Source organism: Panthera leo, chromosome C1, assembly GCF_018350215.1.
Source record: "Panthera leo isolate Ple1 chromosome C1, P.leo_Ple1_pat1.1, whole genome shotgun sequence".
Taxonomy (NCBI): domain Eukaryota; kingdom Metazoa; phylum Chordata; class Mammalia; order Carnivora; family Felidae; genus Panthera; species Panthera leo.
The window spans coordinates 33719808-33743065 of NC_056686.1; the positions used below are offsets into that span (position 1 = coordinate 33719808).

The 23258-nt window shown below is 55.2% G+C and overlaps 1 protein-coding gene across 1 annotated transcript; it reads left to right on the forward strand.

The window, feature by feature from the left end:
- The first annotated feature begins 775 nt into the window (after nt 1–775).
- TIE1 (tyrosine kinase with immunoglobulin like and EGF like domains 1) lies at nt 776–21434 on the forward strand. Its single transcript, XM_042952069.1, has 23 exons — nt 776–901; nt 3125–3436; nt 3544–3654; nt 5030–5185; nt 5330–5461; nt 5614–5754; nt 5944–6072; nt 6843–6988; nt 7228–7372; nt 9715–9873; nt 10019–10156; nt 10357–10653; nt 11229–11519; nt 11767–11957; nt 14466–14676; nt 14839–14949; nt 15129–15319; nt 16292–16405; nt 16508–16578; nt 17742–17782; nt 17871–17967; nt 18052–18151; nt 20443–21434. The coding sequence occupies exons 1-23, from the start codon at nt 844–846 to the stop codon at nt 20512–20514; spliced, it is 3414 nt and encodes a 1137-aa protein (XP_042808003.1). The 5' UTR covers nt 776–843; the 3' UTR covers nt 20515–21434.
- Nucleotides 21435–23258: the final 1824 nt, after the last annotated feature.

Genomic DNA, 23258 nt, shown 5'->3' on the forward strand with positions numbered 1-23258 from the left:
CAATATAAATTCAGGCAGTTGGAAGGGAGCTGTCCGAATCTGCTGGGTCTTAAATATTTTTAGCTCAAAATATTCTTCATGCCAAGGAGGCATATTGCAGGAAGACTTGTTCTGAACCCCTTCACTCCTGTGTATACAAGAGCTATCCATGTTATTAAACTTTTTTGTCCCGTTAATCTGTCTCACATCAATTATTAGAACAGCCAAAGAACCTGGAAGGAAAAACTCGTCCACTCTACATACACAAGATAGAGTCGAAGCGCCTTTCTTGCCCTGAGTGGGAGTCCTTGTGTTCCTTTGTCCACTTTTACACCTGTGAACGGCTCTCCGGGACACCCATGTAACTGTGTCCTGGGCACATACGTGAGGAATTGCCTGGGCTGTATTGTGTGTATGTGCTGGGGGGGAGGGGAGACCCTAGAACAATATCCTCCCCCCATCCCTCCTCAATAGGCGGAAGCCACTGGCTTCCTCCCTTTCCTGCCTCCTGCCTCCTGCCTGCTTACAAGACTGAGGACCAGAGGGAGAACAGGAGATGGGAAATCGGTCCAACAGTCCCTAGGTCTGTCCTTACAACTCTCCCCCACCTCAAGTGACCCCATTCCAGGGCCTTCCAGGCCACACCCATCCCCAGCCTTGGGGGGGCCAGACTGGGGGGGGGATGTGCAGAAGCAGGATAAGTCCTCCCCACCCCTTCCCTGCCATCCCTCCCACCCAAGCCACCTCATTTCCTCTTCCTCCCCGGCACCAACACAAACTAATCAGTACAGGCTGACCAGCCAGACCCAGAATAGCTGACCGGAGGCCCCGCTTGTCCTGGCCGGCCTGGTCAGCCTCCAGAGTATGGTCTGGCTGGGGCCCCTTTTGCTGCTCCCCAACCTCCTTCTGGCTTCTCATGTTGGTAAGTCTCCCCCAAGCCACTCCACGCCCCCCAGCCCCCAAAGCCCTGATTTTCCCCTAGGAAACCTTATCGTCACTGTCATCACATTCATCCGCTCCCCAATCAGCTAGAAAGTGGGATCAAGGCCTCTAAAACCCAGGCAGGCACTAGAAACCATTGTAGCCTAGAACTGGGAGTAGAGCAGCTATTGACTGAGTTAGATTTTAGGATCAGTAAAGAGCAGCAGGGCCGATGGGGGCCCTGAAGTTTTCAGTGGGTGCTCATATGTTGCTTCAGTGTGTTGGAGTCATTCAATTATTCATTTGACAAACATTTATCTAGCACCAACAATATTCCAGGAGCTGTGCTACGGGCCATTGGTTGAAAGGCAGACAGCTTCCAGGTCTATACAACAGATTATATGATGCTGACCTGCTATGGCTGTCATGGGGTTTAAATGAGGTAATTTATGCACAGCGCCCAATGCCCAGTTGTTAGGTAAGGACTTCTGAATAAGTAGTAGCTGATTCCTTCACTTATGGCCAAAGAGCATTAGAATGCAAAGACTGTCTTTGAGTGGTAGTCGGGGATGTGGGACATGGGGTGAAGGATAGAGACAGACACAAGTAGCTCCACAGGAGCACTGAGAAGGAGTCAGCTACTCTGCTTGAGGGCAATAGATGACAAGGGAGTCCACAAAGCCTTCACTAAGAGCAGTGGCCTTCACTCCAGGCAGCCAGAACAGTAGCTGCAAGTCTCAGAGAGATGGAAGTGCATGCGAGAGAAGTTTCGTGGAGGGAACTCAGCAGGAGGGGCAGAGTGTGAGCAAAGAGGGGCTCAAGGGCATGCCCTGTATCCTGAGAGCAGTGGGGAGCCGTGGGAGGGTTGCAGACCAGGCAGTCACAAGGTCTTAGATGGATCACTTTAGAGGATGAGTTGGGGAAGGAGGAGTATAGCTATTGGGATGATCCGGGTCAGTAAGGGTGAGGGCTAAACAAGGGTGGGCTGAGAGACGGGGGTGAAGTCAAGAGGCTTTAAGGAAATGGAATCTGCAGAATCTTGCGACTGATTGCGGCAGCCGGCATCCCGCTTAGAGGTGTGGAGTTTACAGTCAGGCAGCCCGGCTCTGCCAGTTATTAATTGTATGCCCTTGGGCAAGTGGCGTCTCTGAGGCTTCGTTCACTGGCTATAAAAGTGGAGTAATAACACCCATGACCCACAATAGTTGTGATAAAATGAGAGAACATGAAATGCCTGGCATATAATTGGCCTCCAGTGAGCATTATCATGAAAGTAAGGACATGAGAGGACTCCACAAAGTTCGTGTCTCAGGTGATTGGTGCCATCTGTTGAGTCAGGGAGCACGAGGGAGAAGCAGTATTGGGGAGAGCTGACAGAAACGCAGGCCCAAGCGGACAGGCTGTCCCAGGGTTGTTGACTCAGAGGTGATAGTTACAGCCAGGGGAGGAGATGAGCTTGCTCCAGGAAGCCTGTAGAATAATTACTATTACCCTCGTCTGTAAATGGAAAGACATCAATTTCACCAGGGGGATGTGAAGATCCAATGGGAAACAGGTGCTCCGGCATATGGTGGGCGGTCAGTAAATGCTAACTCCATTTATTCGTGGTAGGCTTTGGAAGAATATTAATTGATAAGCTAAGTGGCATTTAAACTAGCTAATTACTTGGCAGTTACCAGGCAGGGGCCGAAAAGGAGGCGCTCCCTTCCTTTCTGCCCCGCAACCACCCGGCTGCAGAAGTCCACCTCTCCCTTAGACCCCACCTTAAAGCCCAGCCCCACAAGCCTGTCTAGATGTCTGCAGAGGAAGGGAGGGCTTTCTCCAAGGCGATTCTGTTCTCCATGGCTCTCCTGGCCCGCACCCTCTGGTGGGGGGCAGGGAGAGCGGCTGCCCTCCGCGGAACAGCTTGAGGCAGGTCCGGACTCAAGGGGGCTGCCAGGGAATTAAAAAGTGAGGAAACGGAGACAGAGAGCATAGATCATTCTTTCCGAAGCTGGGCCGCAAAGGGCAGCCATCTGGCAGGAGAAGGGGGCGGGGGGGTGGGGGGGGCACGAGGAGGCCAGAGATGAGGCTTTGTTTCGATTTTAGGACGAAGAGACCTGGGGGCGGGGGAAGGGGCCAGTGCGCCGGCGGGAAAGAGGAAGGGAGGGGAGGGAAACGCTCGGCGGAGCGCGGGGCGGGACGGGGACCCCGTCGGACGGCGGACTTGGCGTCCCCGCCGCAGGCGCCGCGGTGGACCTGACGCTGCTGGCCGACCTGCGCCTCGTCGAGCCCCGGCGCTTCTTCCTGACCTGCGTGTCCGGGGAGGCCGGGCCGGGCCGGGGTGCCGACGCCTGGGGCCCCCCTCTGCTGTTGGAGAAGGACGACCGCATCGTGCGCACGCCGCGGCCGGCGCAGCCCCCGCACCTGGTGCGCAACGGCTCGCACCGCATCACGCTGCGCGGCTTCTCGCAGCCCTCGGACCTGGTGGGCGTCTTCTCGTGCGTGGGCGGCGCGGGGCGCACGCGCGTCCTCTACGTGCACAACAGCCCGGGAGGTGAGTCGGGCCCCGTGGGGCGGGGACGGGGACGGGGACGGGGACGGGGACGGGGACGGGAGGGGGGGGGGCGCCGTTGACCTCTGACCTCACCCTCCACCCCGCAGCGCACCTGCTCCCGGACAAGGTCACACACACGGTGAACAAAGGCGACACGGCCGTGCTTGCTGCACTTGTGCACAAGGAGAAGCAGACAGATGTGATTTGGAAGAGCAACGGTGAGAGGGGTGTCTGAACGGGTTGGGCAGGTAAACCTACCTGCCTGAACACCTCCATGCCCTCAGCCTTCCCAGCGTTAGCCACTTACACAGCTTTCAGCATGAGACACCTGTTACCCTCTCCCCCACCAACCTCTGCCCTGGATCAGGTCCTTGATAAGCGCCTGTGCCCATCTCTTTAGCTCTGGGCTGTTCTCCTCCTCTTGCACCCAGAGGACTGGCAGCCTTGGGGTTGGCTGCCTTCTTCCCTGTTACACCCAAATCAGCATTGTGTTAAATCCTCACCTTTGACTCTCCCCCAGGAGTTAGCAGATGCTGTCACATTGCTCACCTGGCGGGGAGCAGCAATCCCCAAGGGGAAGAAGAGAACTGGTAACTCGGCCCAGGATTGCCCCCACCCTGGTCCTATCAGGCCCTCTGGCCACCCCATGGGAGGAAGCCGATATTCTGTGTGGCCCCAAAGACCTAGCCCTCAGACCCACAGCCCTTTGGCTGCCTTTTGCCTCCCTGGGCTCCTGAGGGAAGAGGACCCTTCCCTTGGGCCAAGGGGTTTGCCTCCTGAGCACCAGGCCCCCTAAACTAATGAGAGGTCTGAGAGAGTCAAGTAGACCTGGGCTCCCTACAGTCCAGTCCTGGGCAAAGAGGCAAAAAGGAGGTGGGACAGGGAGAGGGATTCTAGTATTTGGGTCTGCAGGTCCTGGAGGAAGAGGCTTCTGGGAGAAGTCTCTAAGTAGATAACCTTTGAACTGTGCCTAGAAGGAGACATGAGAATTAGCCACACAAAGGAGGAGGAAAGGACATTCCAGGAGGAGGACTGGCTAAGAGCAAAGGCAGGAAGTGCCAAGATACCATAGTGTTTCTAGGAGAGAAACCAGCAGTTCCAGAACTCAGGAATGTTAGGAATCAGGCAGGGTGTGGAGAGGTATGAGGCCAAAGGGCCAAGCGGTGGCCAGACTGGTGAACACCATGTGCTAAGGAGCCAATAACCAGGGAGGAGTCTGAGCAGGGGGTGCTGCAGAGGCTTCTGTTGGGGAAAATCCCACTGGCTGCTGAGTGAAGGATGACTAGGAAAGCGGGGGGCGGGGATGGAGGCAGAGAGACTGCCTGGAAGGCCGTGGTGGTGGTGGTGGCCTTGAGTGTGGAAAGAACTGGACTGCTTTAGGAGATGAGGAGGAGCCAGACTGAGCAGGACCTGGTGACCTACTGGGGGTTGGTAGAGCATAGAGCAGAGGATGTATGCCAACTTTCTGGCTTGGGGGCAGATCCTGGCTGGTGCCTCGGCCCAGTTCTGGCCACTTGTACGAGGCTCACACTGACGTGTCCTGGGCACTGGCTGTCACCGGCGCTGAGGCCTCTGACCCATTTATGCCTCCAGGATCCTACTTCTATACCCTGGACTGGCATGAGGCCCAAGATGGGCGGTTCCTGCTGCAGCTCCCAAATGTGCAGCCACCGTCGAGCGGCATCTACAGTGCCACCTACCTGGAAGCCAGCCCCCTAGGCAGCGCCTTCTTCCGGCTCATCGTGCGGGGTTAGGAGCAGAGGGCAGAGGTGGCGGGTGGCATGGGAGGCTGGGAGCCCCGTGGGCACTTCCTGTGGGCCGCCAGGGCTGCCTCAGTCCTCGGCAGCACCGGTAGGTGGGTGACAGCAACTGGCTGAGAGCACATTCCTTCAGGCTGTGGGGCAGGGCGCTGGGGACCAGACTGTACCAAGGAATGCCCAGGCTGCCTGCATGGAGGTGTCTGCCATGACCTGGATGGCGAGTGTGTGTGCCCCCCTGGATTCACGGGTACCCGCTGTGAGCAAGGTAAGGAGGATGGGGAGCTAGGACCTCGGCGGGAGAGGGTGCCTGTCCGGGGGAAGATTCTTGAACCAAGAGCATGGGTGGTGAGAATGCCCGGCAGGACCTGGACTTTGAGGCCCGACAGTGGACCCCGTGCCCACATGTCTGGTTTCTAGCCTGCAGAGAGGGCCGTTTTGGGCAGAGCTGCCAGGAGCAGTGTCCAGGCACATCGGGCTGCCGGGGTCTCACCTTCTGCCTCCCAGACCCCTATGGCTGTTCTTGTGGATCTGGCTGGAGAGGACACCAGTGCCAGGAAGGTATGGACTGACCTGCCAGCCACAGTCCCTGACCCGGAGAGCCAGCCACATACTAGACCTGGACCCTCCCCTTTGGCTCTCGTTGACACACCCGTGCCCTCTCCACCCAGCCTGGCATCACCCAGGCCCCAGCTGTGCCCTCATTGCCCCTGGCCTATGTCCCTCTAACCACAACCCCTCTGTTCCCAGCCTGTACCCCTGGCCACTTTGGGGCAGATTGCCGCCTCCAGTGCCAGTGTCAGAATGGCGGGACCTGTGACCGCTTCAGCGGCTGCGTGTGCCCCTCCGGATGGCATGGAATGCACTGTGAGAAATCCGGTATGATCCGTCAAAACAAGTCAACCTTCACCAGACACCTCTCCCTGGCTCAAGGTCCCGCCCTCAGGAAGCTCACGGTCCAGGAGAAGTTCTCAGTGCCCAGCCCACATCACCCACACGGGGATGGGCTGCAGCCGAGACTTGGGGGGAGGGCCAAGAGGAGGCCCCTGGCCAGGCTGAGTTTCGGAGGGGGCTTCGGGGAAGAGGTGAGATCTGAGATGGCTGGGGAAGGAGCACGGGCAGAGGCCTGGGGGCTGAAGACTCAGGGTCGGGTACCAGGACGGTGGAGTACGGGGGGGCGGGGGGGGAGGAGGGGGTTGGGGGAGTGGTCAGAGGAGTCAAGCCTCGGGGACTTGGAACGGCAGGCTACCATGACAGGGGCAGGAGGGAATTGCTGAAGAGGCAGAAGGCAGTCAGCTTGCTGTGAGAGAGGACCCAGGCAGCTGGGTGGGGTGTGGAGGCAGGAGACCCCAGAGGGTCTGTAACAGAGCCCAGAAGCGAGTGAGGCCTGAACCGGTGTTTGGACTGTGAGGCCGGCGAGGGGCCTGCTTTGGCTGAGAGAGGATATCAGGTCGGGGGTGCAGGAGGTAGACCCTGCGGCTGACCAGAGGTGGGGTGCCAGGGCCCTGTAGGACTCTGCTGGCAGAGAGCCTTGAGCGACCGAGGCGATGGTGATGCCTCTGCCAAGATGCAGGTCACACGACCAGGGGCACCCTGGTGGTCGGCGTCTGCCTCACGGGGGCTCCAGCATGTGTCCTTCCTCTCCCTAGACCGGATCCCCCAGATCCTGGATGTGGCCTCGGAGCTGGAGTTCAACTTGGAGACGACGCCCCGGATCAACTGTGCGGCCGCAGGGAACCCCTTCCCGGTGCGGGGCAGCATGGAGCTCCGAAAGCCGGACGGCACAGTCCTCCTGGTCAGCCCCCCGCCCTTGACCCCAGGCCCCCCATCCCGCCAGCCTCACGGTTGCTCCCTCAGACCCCTGACCCCTCAGGGCTTTCTCTAGGCGCTACCCGCTGGCCCGACCACAGGTCAGATAGGGTCAGGCTAATTGCTCAGAAACTACCACTGGTCTTCTGTCCCCTCATCCGTCCCCACATCTGTCACATGGGTGCACATTCTCTATGGTCTGCCCCCTTTCCCTGTCTCTCTCAGTCCACCAAGGCCATTGTGGAGCCAAATAGGACCACAGCTGAGTTCGAGGTGCCTCGCTTGGCCCTCGGGGACAGTGGGCTCTGGGAGTGCCGTGTGTCTACGTCTGGTGGCCAAGACAGCCGACGTTTCAGGGTTAACGTCAAAGGTCAGTGATGTCCTGGGGCCATGGAGGATGGGCAGTGGGCAAAGTGGGCACTAGGTGATGCCGCTAAGACTGGGCATTGTAGCAGGAAGGGAGAGGACATCTAAGGTCACAGCCCAGGACCAAGCAAAGAAGAGGTCTGGGCTGGGCAGTGTCAGAGCAGGAACACAGCTCAGTGCTATCTGGAAAGGACATCCCATGCCCTAGAAACGGGATACCCTCCTGCCTGGCCATGCTGGCCCTCTCCACCTCTTCACAGCCCCTGCACGCAGCATCTCTTTAGCTCTGCCTCTGGGATGCTGCTTCCTGCTCTGAGTCATACCCCAGGGCTCTCAGTGCCAGGACAGGGGAGCACATGGGACGCCCAAACTCAGAAGGTAACCTGCTGCCCAGAGGAGCTGCATAGGGTTTCCCCAGTGAGTAGGGAGGGAGTGCCCAGGATGGCCCAGAGTGGAGCCATCCAGCCCAGCTCAGGTGTCTCTTCACCTTCTCCAGCATCATAAGCCCTGGCTTCTCTTTTCTTTTTTTTAATTTATTTATTTTGAGAGAGGTGGGGAGAGGCAGAGAGAGAGGGAGAGAGAGAATCCCCAGTAGGCCCTGTGCTGTCAGTGCAGAGCCCGATGCGGGGCTCAAAGGGGCTCAGTCTCACGAATTGTGAGATCACGACCTGAGCCGAAATCGAGAGTCAGACAGACGCTTAACTGACTGAGCCACCCAGGTGTCCCCTGGCTCCTCTTGCCCTCTGCTCCTGACAGCCCACCCCTGTAACAGAAGCCCAGACCTCCCTCATCTTCCTCTTCCTTCCCACTGGCTCACCGCCACCCCTCCCACAACTTTGTGGCTGCCCCACCAGCAGGAAACATCAGTGTGGCCAGGCTCCACCTTCAGCCTGTGTCTTCTCCCCAGGCATCTGACCTAGGCAACACGGGTTCAAATCCTCCCCACAAATCCCTGGCTCCGTCGCCTTAAGCCAGCTGCTTAGTCCCTCACCGCTTATTTCTCTCTACAGTGAGGACATCAGCGTTACACTAGCTAGGATTGCTGTGAAGCAAGTTAAATGATACCTTTAATGCATTTAAGTTGCATTTAAGTTAGATGATGCATTTAAGCCCTTAGCACAGTGCCTAACACAGGGCCTGTGCTGGATAAATGTTAGCATTTATTGTCATGATTCTTAAAGGGTCCTCTCCCAAGTTTCAGCTGTTCTCTGGCAATGCCCAGGCTTGATCTGCAGGCTAGACCACTCTCCTGAGCTCCAGACCCATTTGGTGGGACCTCCAGAAGTGGGGTTCTGGCTCTGAAGTCAGCGTGGAAGTTCCCTGGTGTATGATTCAAGGGCCCACTTCATCTCCATCCACCTCCTGGGCAGCCCTAGGCACAGGGGGCTCCACAGATCCAAACCCAACCTTCATCTCACCTCCTCATGATGTGCTCATTTCTGTCAGACACCACCGTTCCTCCCCGCCCACTGAGCTCTCAACCCCGCATCCTCTGCCCTGCCTCCTGCCCTCCCTCGCTTCCATCTACCCATTCCCCCGTCCTTCCATCCTGCTTAGAAAAATCAGTCTGGAAAATGTTTGAAAGTGGCGAGGGAATCAGTCATGGCATTGATCTACTGATCTGGTAAGAAAAGCTAAGGCCAGGACAAGGGTGTGTTGGCCATGGAATGAGGAAGCCAGGCAGGAACACAAAAGCTATTTGCAGTAGAATTGGCTGATTCTAGGTGGCCTGACCGACAGACAAAGTTCAAACACTGGTTGTAATTCCTGCTGGCTGCATGTCCTTAGGCAAGGTAGATGTCTCCGAACTTCAGTTTCTTCTCTCATAACCCAGGGTGAGAGCCCCATCTGAAAAGTAGCTGTGAGAAGTAGATATTGTACCTAGGAAGCAGCTGGGATAGAGCAGGTGCTTCACCACTAGCTACCTTTTTTTTCCCCCCAATTAAGAGAGTGACAAACGATAGGGGGAGGGGCAGAGAGTAGGCTGATCCCATGTTATCTCCCTGCCTTGGGTTTCAGCCCCCTCTGTCTCCCCTACACTGCAGGGACAGCATACCCTCCCCCAAACCCATCTAGCCATATCAGACCTCTTTGAATGTCTTTGGGGATACTCTCACATCCTCATTGCCAGATCTGTGTGCCCCGAGCTGCTTAGGGGGCAGAATGCTATCCTGCTTGAATGCTGGCCATTCCGGTCATCTGTTGAACTTGGTCTCTCCCCAGCCTAGAGGGGGCCCTGATCCAAACTAAGACCCAGAGATCTCTTTGGCCAGAGTAGAGTCCTCTTATTTTTCTGAGGACTGGGCAGGCTGTCTGGGCCCTGCCTTACCTTGGGTCTCCTGGCAGTGCCCCCAGTGCCCCTGACTGCTCCGCGGCTCCTGGCCAAGCAGAGCCGCCAGCTCGTGGTCTCCCCACTGGTCTCCTTCTCCGGGGACGGACCCATCGCCTCCGTCCGCCTGCACTACCGGCCCCAGGACAGCACCATGGCCTGGTCCGCCATTGTGGGTGAGCAGGGAGACAACTGGGGACGGGAGGGGGGCTGGGGCAGGACAGGGGTGTTGGGTAACAATGAGAAAGGACAGAACGAAAAGGGGGGAAGACGGCAGCTTCTGGAAAAGGTAGGGGGCTGAATGATGTGTCCTGTCCCCAGTGGACCCCAGTGAGAATGTGACTTTAATGAACCTGAGGCCGAAGACAGGATACAGTGTCCGTGTACAGCTGAGCCGGCCAGGGGAAGGAGGGGAGGGGGCCTGGGGGCCTCCCACCCTCATGACCACAGACTGTCCTGGTGAGAGGCCAAGAGTCATCCCTTCCTGTCCCCCCAGGAGTTACTGTTCCTATGCACTCAGCAGTTGTCATGTCTTGTCCACCCCCAGGGGCCCCTGCCTTTCCCACTGGAGTTTGTCCCACCCTGTCCCCTGGGGAGCACTATCCTGTCCAGCCCCAAGGACCCACTGGACGGTTCTGACCCCTGACCTCCGGTCCCAGAGCCCTTGCTGCAGCCATGGCTGGAGGGCTGGCACGTGGAGGGCCCTGACCGGTTGCGAGTGAGCTGGTCCTTACCCTCGGTGCCTGGGCCACTGGTGGGCGATGGTTTCCTGCTGCGCCTGTGGGATGGGGCACGGGGACAGGAGCGGCGGGAGAACGTCTCGTCCCCCCAGGCCCGCACCGCCCTCCTGACTGGACTCACGCCTGGCACCCACTACCAGCTGGATGTGCGGCTGTACCACTGCACCCTCCTGGGCCCTGCCTCGCCCCCTGCACGCGTGCTTCTGCCCCCCACTGGTATGCTCAGGAAGGGGGTTATGGGCTCGGGATGAGGGGAGGACACGGGACACAGGAAACGCCAGACCCATAAGGACACGGGAGGTTACAGGAGAGCGGATAGACCTAGAACACAAGACGTGTGGAAAACGTGGGCATGAGGGAGAAGCAGGATATCAGGCAGACGTGAACACAGGAAGGACATGGGGTGGGCAGATATTGGAGGCTGGTGGGGACGTAGGTCAGCAGGAGCATATGGGATGGGGAAGGATGGGGAGGCCATGGTTTACAGGGAGAACAGGTCATGGGGAGGATATGGTGTACCAGGAGGACATGGGGATCGGGGGAACACAAGGCACATGGGGAAGGCCCAGTACCCTGGGAGGATCCAGGACACCAGGAGGGCCTGGCACAGAAGGAGAATAAGAGGAAGCTGAAGCTTGGGGATGAAGGGAGGGAGCCATAGGGAAAGGATGGCAGGGTGGCTCCCATTCTGGGGTCCACCGAGCAGGGGACACAGCTAGAATGGATCTGACCCCAGAACTACATACCCTGCTCCTGCCTGAGCCCCGCCTTCCCCGCCCCCACCTCCCCAGGGCCCCCAGCCCCCCGACACCTCCATGCCCAGGCCCTCTCAGACTCTGAGATCCAGCTGACGTGGCAGCGGCCAGAGGCTTCGGCTGGGCCTATATCCAAGTACATCGTGGAGGTGCAGGTGGCTGGGGGCTCAGGCGACCCCCTGTGGATGGACGTGGACAGGCCTGAGGAGACAAGCACCGTTGTCCGTGGCCTCAACGCCAGCACACGCTACCTCTTCCGTGTGCGGGCCAGTATCCAGGGTCCCGGAGACTGGAGCAGCGTCGTGGAGGAGTCTACCCTGGGTAACGGTAGGAGCTCGTGCCTTGGGAGCTAGGACACCCAAGGCCCTTCCCGACAAGTGACGAGAGTCCTACTACCGGGGACCCTGACCCTTCCCTTCTTAGGACCCATTGTCCTAGCGCTAGGAAAATCCTGTCACTCCAGTGGACCGTTGGCCCTCGGCCTGACACCCCTCGTCCCTCCTGGTACTGGGATCTCTGACCTCTCCCTCCCTGACCCAGGCTTCCCACGATCTGCCCCTCTTATTGTGTCCAGGGCTGCAGAGTGAGGGCCCGGTCCAAGAGGTCCAAGCGGCTGCAGAGGGCCTAGATCAGCAGCTGGTACTGGCCGTAATGGGTTCTGTGTCTGCCACCTGCCTTACCATCCTCGCTGCCCTCCTGACCCTGGTGTGCATCCGCAAAAGCTGCCCGCACCGCAGACGCACCTTCACCTACCAGTCAGGATCGGTCAGTCCCCTGTACCCACCCACGTGTGCACTCCCCCATCTACGTTTGCGCACACACAGTACCCGTACACCCGAGTGTGTGTGTGTATGCACGCGTGTGTGTGTTTGTGTTGCAGCCACGGGTCTGCACTCAGCAGTGCTCTAGGGCACAAAACATAATTGTCTTTATTTTTCTAGAGCTGAACTGCGTTCATAAGTCAATTTATGTTACTGGTGAATATCGCCGGTTCAAAATAACTCTGTTCTGTCCATGTTTCACCACGGTTAATTCAGGGTCCTCCCGCTTCTCACTGGAGGTGCCGTAAGCCTGGGTAGCGTGGTGCTGACACGGGGTGGGAAGGGGGCAGGGGCACACCTGGGCCTCATGCTGGCATCCATCCTAGCAGACCCTCCTGGACATGGGAGCCAGCCTCCATCTGCACACATTTGTGGCTGATGCCCTTAGCCCTTCTGTGGCCTCCTGCCAACAGGCCGCTCGTACTGTGAGTTCCTGGTCCCAGCCTCCATGTCTGCGAGTGTCAGGGCCAGCTCCAGGAGACTTCAGAGCCCTGAGGTGCTCCCTGTGCCCTGCGAGCATGTTCTGTGTCCCTCATACCCTTTGTTACGACCCCTGTCACAGTCGTTCCTACTGCTCCAGAGTTGTGCCAGCTCAAGGCTCACCTGTTGCTGCCGGGGAAAGGCAGTGATGCCTCCTCTCTTCCTGGCCTCGCCATAAACCTGTCTGTTCTCGGTCTGTGCCCCTCCAGCCTGCGGGCCCATACTTGGGGTGGGGGTGCGGGGCAGTGCTGGCTTCTCTTTAGGGACCCAGCATCACCCCCTCTTGTTACCACCTCCCATCCCACCTGCCCGTCCCCCACTGCTGTCCCTGATAATCCAAACTCTGCCCTTGGTCCTCCGTGCCTGGGCTCTTGATAGTTACAGCCAAGCCCTGGCATTTCAAAAAAAAAACAAAAACAAAAACCACCACCAACAAAAAAACCCTCTTCTGTCTCAAGGGCTGATCCTTGTGATAGAAAGTCTAGTGTCCAAGGCTATTGTCTCTGCCATGCCTTTAAAAACTCCCTTCAGAGATTCAATTGGCTTCTTTGTTCCAGGCTGCTCCCTCTGAGGTCAGTGCACACAGAAAGCCAGCCGCTGCTAAGGTGGGGGAAGGGTAACGAATACAGATGTGGAGGGAAGGAGGTGGGAAAGCAGAGTTTTAACATACATATATATATAATCCTAGTTTCGAGATCTGCCCTGCCACGTGTGCCTGCATGAAGGTGTGTGTGAGCGCCACGCAGGAGTACCTGTGTGCATCCACTTGTGGGCACCCCCACCTGTGTATGCGTGTGTCCCCGTGCTTGTGCTCCTCCGTGGGATGGGTACGTGTGCATGCACGCGCCTACATATGGTGCCGCTGCTGGGCCACATGTGCGCCCTCGGCGGTTGATGGCTTCAGGTGAATCCACGTGCCCCGTGTCCTTTGCCCTCGCCCATGGATCCGAGCTTCAGCTCACTTAGGGAGCCCCGCCACCAGGTCTGTGTTAACCCCCTTCCAGTCCTCATAGCGGCAGTGCCCTTGGTCCCATTCAGCTGTTTCGTTTTCCTGCCATCTGCCCTGCCCAGGTGGCCCAGCTCCTACACAGTTGGGGGAAGTGGATGTTCCTCTTTGTGACAGTCTTTCTATCTTCAGCTCCTGGGTGGTTTTAGAGCTATAAACGGATGCCAAGTGGGTCTGCTTCTGCCACTGTGGAGAAAACCCCTCCACTGACTCCCAGCAGCTTGGGGCTTAGCCTGTAGTAGGTGCTCAATAAACGTATCCTAGCCCACTGCCCAAGGCTAGAATCCTCTCCAGAGTATCCTTGATGGCAGAAAAGCCTGGCTGTGAGATCAGCACAATGGGAAGCTCACCACTTCCCATCACAGCTCACTCCAATTCTTTCCTGTTCTAAATGTTAGAGATGTAGGGGCACCTGGGTGGCTCAGTCAGTTAAGCACCCGACTCTGGATTTCAGCTCAGGTCACGATCTCATGATTCATGAGTTTGAGCCCCGCATCAGGCCTGGCGTCGGGCTCCACACTGTCAGTGTGGAGCCTGCTTGGGATTCTCTCTCTCCATCTCTTTCTGCCCCTCCCCAGTTCTCTCTCTCAAAGTAAATAAATAAACTTAAAACATTTTTAGAAATATCCTCTTTCCATTGACTCATGGCTTCATGGCTTCTAGCAACCCTAAGCCCCCCACACCTGTTTTTCCAGAGCCCCACATACCTACCTGCTCCCCAGGCTGTGGCCTCTGCATCTCTCTTCTTGGACATTTGTCCACCCAGCAGCCCCACTGATGGCTTCATCTTCTATGATACTGTCTCAGTATGTGTCTTCTGCATGTCTGTTCCTGGCTGACCACCAGAGTGCCCTCTGCGTGGGTCTCTTTCCATTTGTCTAGCTATTCTTTGATGCCTGTCTGTGCCTTTTGCCGGCCCCGTGTCTGCTGCATGGACTGTCTGCCCATTTGTCCCATCCTATGAAGGGTGAAGAAACCATCCTACAGTTCAGCTCAGGCACCCTGACGCTAACCCGGCGGCCAAAACCACAGCCCGAGCCCCTGAGTTATCCAGTGCTGGAGTGGGAAGACATCACCTTTGAGGACCTCATTGGGGAGGGGAACTTTGGCCAGGTCATCCGGGCCATGATCAAGAAGGATGGGCTCAAGATGAACGCGGCCATCAAGATGCTGAAAGGTTCCCTGGGAGTGACCCCTGACCCCAGGCCTGCCCCCCTCCTTTGTCCCACAGATCCCAGGCCCTACCTGGCCCGCTCCAGCAACTGACCCCAGCCCTCTCTACCCATGTCTCTTCTCCAGAATTATTTCTGGCAAAAGTGATATTGGCTTCTTTCCACAGAGTATGCCTCTGAAAATGACCATCGTGACTTTGCGGGAGAATTGGAAGTTCTGTGCAAACTGGGACATCACCCCAATATCATCAACCTCTTGGGGGCTTGTGAAAACCGAGGTGAGCCCCCAGCTCATCACCTGCCCCTTCTTCCAAAACCCCGTCGACAGCCATCACCTCTGTCCATGTCACTAGCTTGCTGGAGCTTCAGGCTCCCTGTGTGCCACCGTTGGGTGCCTGCTGCCCACAGGCTGCCTGCACAGAAACCTTCACCCTGTACCTGTCTCCTTCCCTGTCAGGTTACTTGTACATCGCTATTGAATACGCCCCCTACGGGAACCTGCTAGACTTTTTGCGGAAGAGCCGGGTCCTGGAGACGGACCCAGCCTTTGCCCGGGAACACGGAACTGCCTCCACTCTCAGCTCCCGGCAGCTGCTGCGCTTTGCCAGTGATGCTGCCAACGGCATGCAGTACCTGAGCGAGAAGCAGGTGAGTGTGGGGAGGGAAGGCGTGCCAGAGGGGGCACTGGGTCAACTGCAGGAGGTAGAGTCAGCAGGCTGTCATTGGATGTGGGGTCGAGGAGCACAGAGAAGGATGTGACCCTGAGCTGCTGGCCTGGCTAAGTACGCGAGAGCACAAGGGGAGAAGCAGGTTTGGAGGAGGTGTTGTATTTGAAGCATCGGAGGAACATCTTGGTGGAGATGTTGAGTTGGCAGTTACAGATGCCAGCCTAGAACTCGGGAGAAAGAGCTAGGCCAGAAACAACAATCTGGAAGCTGTCATCCCACAGATGGTGGATGAATCTCATGGTGAGGGAGTGGGTGAGACCCACCAGGACAGGGTAGAGGTGGAGCAGGGAGTGGAGGCCCGAGCCCCAGGGTGAGGACATCCCGCTTGAATGGAAGGAAGGAGGGGACAGTAGCAGGAGGCGAGCATGATGCTGAGGAAGGACATTTTAAAGTTAGTGGAGTTTTGAGGGTCTTTGAAGCAGAGGAATAGGGGCCAGTGAGAGGGAGGGTTTGATGGAGAGAAGTCTCTGAGGAGGTTGGAGGACCTTGTGGGGAAGACTTGGGACTCAAGGGAAAGGTCACTCTGGGCAAGAGGAGGGCCTTCCCCACTTTCCTCAATGAGGGGAGAGGAAAATGGGGCGGGGCAGGAAGGTAGGAAGTGAAGAGAAGGAGATGCGGTGTGGTCACCAAGGACAAGCCCACCCTTGTCCCAGGAAGAGGGATGCAGCCTGAGCTTGGCCATGGGCAGCTCACAGGGAGATAGGGACAACCAGCAGTGTGACTTTTCTAAGGCAGGAGTCGCTGGTCCAGGATAAGGCCTGGTTGACTGGGAAGAAGGGTGAGGGGCTCTTACAGGGATGGAGGGCCAGCTGTGGGGCCAGACTCCTCACTGGTCGAGGAGTCCTGGCCTTTCTCATCCCCGGTCTTCCCTGACTTCTGACCGTGCCTGCAGTTCATCCACAGGGACCTGGCTGCCCGAAATGTGCTGGTTGGGGAGAACCTGGCCTCCAAGATTGCCGACTTTGGCCTTTCTCGGGGGGAGGAAGTTTATGTGAAGAAGACGATGGTAAGTCTTAGTCCCCCCACCTCAGGTTCCATGCCTGCCCCCCAGAGCTCCACACACCAGTCCCTCCTCCTCACCCAACCCCTCAAACCCACTCTCTCCCAGGGGCGTCTCCCCGTGCGCTGGATGGCCATTGAGTCTCTGAACTACAGTGTCTACACCACCAAGAGTGATGTGTGAGTATGGGGCTCAGAAGGAGCAGGGCTTATGGTCCGCAGGGATGCACACAGACGTAACGTAGACACGTCTCAGACATGTCTCAGATAGTACAAGGCACGATTGGGACATTCCCAACGTATATTCCACGCGTGACACAGGTGTGACACAAGTGTGCCTTGGATATACCTTGGCGATGCTCAGCATCTTAGTGGGAAGGCGGAGGGGGGTGGGGGGCGGTGCTAGTTAGAAGGAGGTGTGGTCTTGGAAGGTGTTTCAGTGGTAGGATTGGGGTAGGGAAGTTTAGGGCTGTGCTCATCTAAAAGACTGGGAGATACCTTGGAGAGGTTTGGGAATGTTGGTGGATAATGCCTAGGTGGATGGAAAGACCACCCCAGGAATGTTCTCACCTTCGTCTCTGAAGGGTGGTATCATCCCCACCTGAGGACCTAACCAGACCATAACCCCCAAGACCCCCTCTTTGTGCTCCTCACCCCCATATGACCATCGTGGCCCACCTCTGCTCCTCTTTCCAAGGAACCTGGCCTGCCCATCCCTCCAGCTCTGGCTCTGCCCATTTGCCACCAGCCCTTTGGCCTGGCCTGCCTTGCTCACTGTCCAGCACACCCACCGCCCCTCTGACCACCACTCAACTGCTTCCTGCTTCTGCCCCCAAACCCCCTAGGTCCCCTCCCCCTGACTAGAACTCCCACTCTGGTCTCACCTGCATGGAGGTTGCAACAGCATAAGAGGCAGTTAAAAGCAAGGGCTTTGGAATCAAGTTGTCAGGATTTGATTCCAGTTCTACCATTTACTAGCCGTGTGACCTTGGGAAAGCCAGCTAATCTCTCAGTACCTCAGTGTCTCCATCTATAGAATGGGGAGAATGATAGTACCTATATCATAAGGTTGGTGTGAGAGTTAAATGAATTAACATATATGTTAAATGATGAGTGCCTGGTCCATAGTAAGTGTGTGATACAAATGTTAGCTATGATGATGTTGAGCCTGGGAGTGGCTATGAAGGACTTTGAGTGGACAGAGACGGCAGCTGGCCAAGGCAGACACTTGCAGAGTAAACACACGCAGGGGGCGGGAGGGGCGGCACCCTTGGGGTAGATGGACACTGAACTGCTGGGCCCCGGGGTCTAGAAGATCACTAAGTACATCCTTCTCATTTCAGTTGGTCCTTTGGGGTCCTCCTCTGGGAGATCGTGAGCCTTGGTGAGTCCCTGACCCCCACCCCCCAGAGTGCCCTCTCCTTACCCCCACCTCGGTCCCTGGGCTGAGAGAGTTTTGTCCTCTCCTGCAGGGGGCACGCCGTACTGTGGCATGACCTGTGCTGAGCTGTATGAGAAGCTGCCTCAGGGCTACCGCATGGAGCAGCCTCGTAACTGTGACGATGAAGTGTGAGTCTCCTCAGCCTGGAGCCCCGTGACCCCATCACCCCAGCTAGCCCTGACCCCTCATCTCAGCAATGCCCCCATCTGCAGGTACGAGCTGATGCGTCAGTGCTGGCGGGACCGTCCATACGAGCGACCCCCCTTTGCCCAGATTGCACTGCAGCTGGGCCGGATGCTGGAAGCCAGGAAGGTGAGGAGGCTGGGGTGACGGGGACTAGGGCTCATCAGGCTCCAGGGGTGCCCTCTCATACGAGCCAGAGAGCAGCAGCCTCTATGTCCTTGTCCCCACCACTTGCTGCAGGACAGCTAAGCGGGACCTCTGGATGCCACCCCCCCTTTCCAGTGCCCCATGGGTTGGACACGAGGCTCTCCTAACTCTTCTGAGGCCCCAGCAGCAAATCCCTCCCCTAGCTCCCAACTGTTTACCCATCTTCCTCTGCTGGGGCTATCAGCCCATTCTCCTCTGGGCCACCTCTCCTCACCTGGCACAGAGCCAGAGTGACAACGCATGAATGGCCAACCAACCAAATGGGCAGATGGAGGAATGAATGATACAGTAAGTGAATGAATGGAAAGAATTAGTGGATGGATGATGTAATAAACATATGAATAAATACATAAATAACTGACTCTAGTAACCATGTGGATAAATAAATTATCAGATAAATATAAATGAAGAAACCTATCAGAGTAAATGCAAAAAGAGTTCTTCATTTAAACTAATGACTAAATAGCTATAGGAATTCACAAACTGTCTCAAGAATAAAGGAATGATCAGGAGCACCTGGCTGGCTCAGTTGGTGGAGCATTCTTGATCTCAAAGTTGTGAGTTCGAGCCCCATGTTGGGTATACAGATTACTCAAAAATAAAATATTTTTAAAAAGCAAGCAAAAAGTAAGGAATGACCAAATAACCATATAAATGGCTGAATCACCAAAAATACCCTGATGAATAAATGAATGAATGAACAAAAAATTCACTTGTTGAGTGCATTAAAAAAAAAAAACAACTAAGATGTAGGATACGAAAGATGAGATATATGCAGTGGCCCCTTGAACAATGTATGACTAAGGGGTACCGATCCCTTATGTAGTCAAAAATCTGCTTATAACTTTTGACTTTCCCAAAACTTAATTACTAATAGCTGAACTTTTGACTGGAAGCCTTACTGATGACATAAACAGTCAACTAACATGTATTTTGTATATGTATTATACATTGTATTCTTATACTAAAGTAAGCTAGAGAAAAGAAAAAGATCATGAAGAAGAGAAAATACATTGACAGTCCTGTACCGCATTTATTGAAAAAAATCTGGTGTAAGTGGACCCATACAGTTAAAATCCATGTTGGTCAAGAGTCAATTATGTATACAATGGACTATTACCCAGCTATAAAGAGAATGAAATCAAGGGGTGCCTGGGTAGCTCAGTCGGTTAAGCATCTGACTCTCTATTTCAGAGTCTCATGGTTCATGAGTTCAAGCCCCACATCAGGCTCTGCACTGACAGCATGGATTCTCTGTCATGGGAATTCTCTGTCTCCCTCTTTCTCTCTCTGCCCGTCCCCAACTCACACTTTCCAATAGATTTTTTTTTTAATATTTGTTTGTTTTTGAGAGAGCACGAGCAGGGGAGGGGCAGAGAAAGAGGGAGACAGAATCCAAATCAGGCTCTGAGGTTGTCTGTGCTGTCAGCACAGAGCCGGGCATGGGGCTCAAACTCACAGACCACAAGGTCATGACCTGAGCTGAAGTCAGACACTTAACCAACGGAGCCACCCCGGCGCCCCTACAACTCTCTCTCTCTCTCTCTCTCTCTCTCTCTCTCTCTCTCAAAAATAAATAAACTTAAAAAATAATAATAAAAAGAATGAAATCTTGCCATTCACAACAATGTGGATGCATCTAGAGAGTACTATGCTAAGTAAAATAAGAGAGAGACAAATACCATAGGACTTTACTTATGTGTGGAATCTAAAAAAATAAAACAGAAATTCATAAATACAGAGAACAAACTAGTGATTGCTCAAAGGGAGAAGGGGGGCAAAATCGGTGAAGATTAAGAGGTACAAACTTCCACTTATGCGATAAATAAGTCACAGGGCTGAAAGTACAGCATAGGGAACACAGCCAATAATACTGTAATAACTTTGTACGATGACAGATGGTAACTGTCAAATCACTATGTTGTACACCTGAACCTAATACAATATCGTACGCCCACTACACTTCAGCGAAAAAGTTTTTTAAAAGAAGAAAAAAGAAAAAAAAATTCCTGTGGAACAATTGTGTCAAGGGCCTCTCACCTGGATGCCGAGCCGTGGTCTATCCTGGCTGGTGAGGGCTGCCCTCAGCCATAGGGCCATCTTGAATCTAGTTCAGTGTCTCTTCAAGTACCCCCAGCACCTGGAAGTCAGGGAGCTCCAGGCCAGAGTCGCCCGCATCCCTGGCCCCCACTAAAGCTTGCTCTGCCCCCCAGGCCTATGTGAACATGTCGCTGTTTGAGAACTTCACTTATGCGGGCATCGACGCCACAGCTGAGGAGGCCTGAGCTGCTGTCGAGCCGGAACCGGGCTCTGCTGGCCAGAGCAAGCTCCGCTGTCCACCCTGTGACTTCGGATCCTCGCAGCCTCTGACCTGAACTCCCTCAAGCAATTTTTTTTTAACTTAAGAAAAGAAGGGACCCTGGGGTGGGGTGGGCGTAGGGGCCTCGCAGCTGCTCCCAGGCCACGTGCAGCTACTCTTACAGCTACCCTTCACACCCTTCCTTCTAGTTGAGCTGCTCCACGAGTGTACCCCTCTTCTGCCACTCCCCACGCTCAACCACCACCCCCCCCCCCCCGCAGCTCCTCCACCCAAGCCGGCACCCACACCACTAACATTCCCCTTTAGGCTACGTCCCCGCCCCCCACCCCCAGCCCCCAGCTTTGTAGTCCCAAAACAAATAAATGCTCTGAGAAGCTCCAGCCCACGTCTTCGACTGCTGGCCAATCCCAAGGAAAAGTCGAACCAGAGGGCAACTGGACTAAGAAAAGAAACGCTGTCCCCAGTTGCACAGTCGCAGGCCCAAACCCTCTGTTGGGGTCACCTCTCCACGATGGGGGTGCTGCGGAAGACCCATTTTACGCAGACCCCACCACCCACGTGTCTGTGCTATGAGAAGCCGTTTCCCCATCACCAGCAGGGCTCCCTACATCTCGCCGTAGCTGCCAGTCTGTGCTGCATCCAAACTGCACGCCAGGGGTGACTCAGACTGACGCCTCAGCACCACACAGGTTCCGACTTCTTACGTCTCCAGGTGGCCTTCCCTGGTAGGAAGGCTTGGTAGCCACCTTACTGGCCAGCCTGTGGGCCCCAAAGGAGGAAGGCAGAGGTCACTTCGAACTTCAGCCAGCCACAGTAGGATTCCTTTGCCTTCCTCAGGGTCTCACAGTGTGCCGGGAGGCGCCCTTGTCCTCCGAGCTAGGCCCGCATCGCTCCCTCAGGCTGGGTGGCCCTCAGGTTTGCTTCTCCTTTGGATTTGCCACTGCTGTCCTCAGATTTCTCTCCCACTGGTCCTTAAGAAACAAGACTTGTCTTGGGGCACCTGGATGGCTCGGTCGGTTAAGCGTCCAACTTCGGTTCAGGTCATGATCTCACAGTTTGTGAGTTCGAGCCCTGTGTCGGGCTCTGTGCTGACAGAGCCTGGAGACTGCTTTGGAGTCTGTGTCTCCCTCTCTCTGCCCACCCCTATTTGCTCGCTCTCTCTCTCCTTCTCTCTCAAAAACAAAAAGAAACAAGACTTGTCCTGCTGCACACTTTTTTTTTTCCAGTGAATCAGATGAAATCAAAGAAGGCATAGCACAGTATGGCATTGCTTAAGAGCACGATTCTGGAATCCCACAGACCCATGTCCACCTTCCTGCTATATCACCTACTGTCTGTGTGACCTTGGTGGAGTCACTTAACCTCTCTGAGCTTCATTTTTCTTCTCTGAAAAATGGGGTTAGTAATAGCTGCCTCACTGTTGTTAGCACTGAGATCACACGGGCACGGGCTGCATTGAGGCTGGTACATAGTAAGTACTCAGTAAGTGTCTGCCGATGTTATGTACAAATGCAGGGAGTTTGGAAGGGGTGGTTGTGATGATCAGAATCTGTATTCCAAGAAGACCTGAATGGTTGGAGCTTAGGGCTGAAGTTAAGAAGAAATGAACTGGAGTAATTGGGAGGCTATGCAGGACAGGGGAGGTAGAATTTGCTGCAATGAAATTTCAGATCTACTTCAGGGATATCTTGAGGTCCAGGATGTAGGGATTCAAAAGCTGTCCTTGAAGGTGCCTGGCTGGCTCAGTCAGTAGAACATGCAACTCTTGATCTTGGGGTCGTGAGTTCAAACCCCATGCTGGGCATGGAGCCTACTTAAAAAAAAAAAAAGTCCTTGATGGAGACCAATATATAAACAAAGATGACTCTGTGGGGTAACAGGTATATAAACAATGAAATAGAGCAGTGTAAATAGAGCAGTTGTCAGAGAGGGAGGGGGCCTGGGAAACACATAGAAGGGAGGTAGAGTCAGAAAACTTTTCCAGAGAAAGTGACATCTTAATTTAGGCCACGAAGTAAAAGGAGTTTACCAGGCGGTAAGATCCTGGTGGAGGAAACAGCACCTGTGACATGTGATATGTTCAAGAGCTGCAAAGAGTTCTGTGTCACTGGAGCAAAGGGAGAACATAGCTCTGTGAAGGGACCCATGCTGGGCCTTCCAGGCAGCGTCAAGGAGGGGGGTCTTTATCCTCAGGGCAGAGAGCAGCCACAGAAGAGCTGAATAGCCGGATGTGCCCTGATCAGATCTGCATCTTTTAAAAGCCCACCCAGGCCACTGTGTGGAGAATGGATTACAGAGAAGCAAAGAGTGAAGGTGAAGGTATGCGCATAAATGTAAATACCTTAGATAAAACGGACAAATTCCTAGAAAGAAAAGAACTACCAAAATTGACCCAAGAAAAAATAAGGCAATCTGAATAGGTTTATAACAAGTGAGGAGATTAAATTGCTAATTTTAAAACTACCATCAAAGAAAAACTCACACTCAGGTGGCTTCACTGGGGAATTCTACCAAACATTTAAAGAAGAATAAATACTGGGCTGCCTGGGTGGCTCAGTCGCTTAAGCGCCAGACTTCGGCTCAGGTCATGACCTCACGGTTCGTGGGTTCAAGCCCCGCATCAGGCTCTGTGCTGACAGCTCAGAGCCTGGAGCCTGCTTCGGATTCTGTGTCTCCCTCTCTCTCTGCCCCTTCTTGGCTCACACTCCG

Excerpts from the sequence above, each read along its gene's own strand:
- TIE1 (XM_042952069.1), top strand. The coding sequence starts at position 844 with ATGGTCTGGCTGGGGCCCCTTTTGCTGCTCCCCAACCTCCTTCTGGCT. Across the intron at positions 7,373-9,714 it reads TTTCAGGGTTAACGTCAAAG|TGCCCCCAGTGCCCCTGACT; the intron begins GTCAGTGATGTC and ends GTCTCCTGGCAG. Across the intron at positions 17,968-18,051 it reads CGTAACTGTGACGATGAAGT|GTACGAGCTGATGCGTCAGT; the intron begins GTGAGTCTCCTC and ends CCCCATCTGCAG.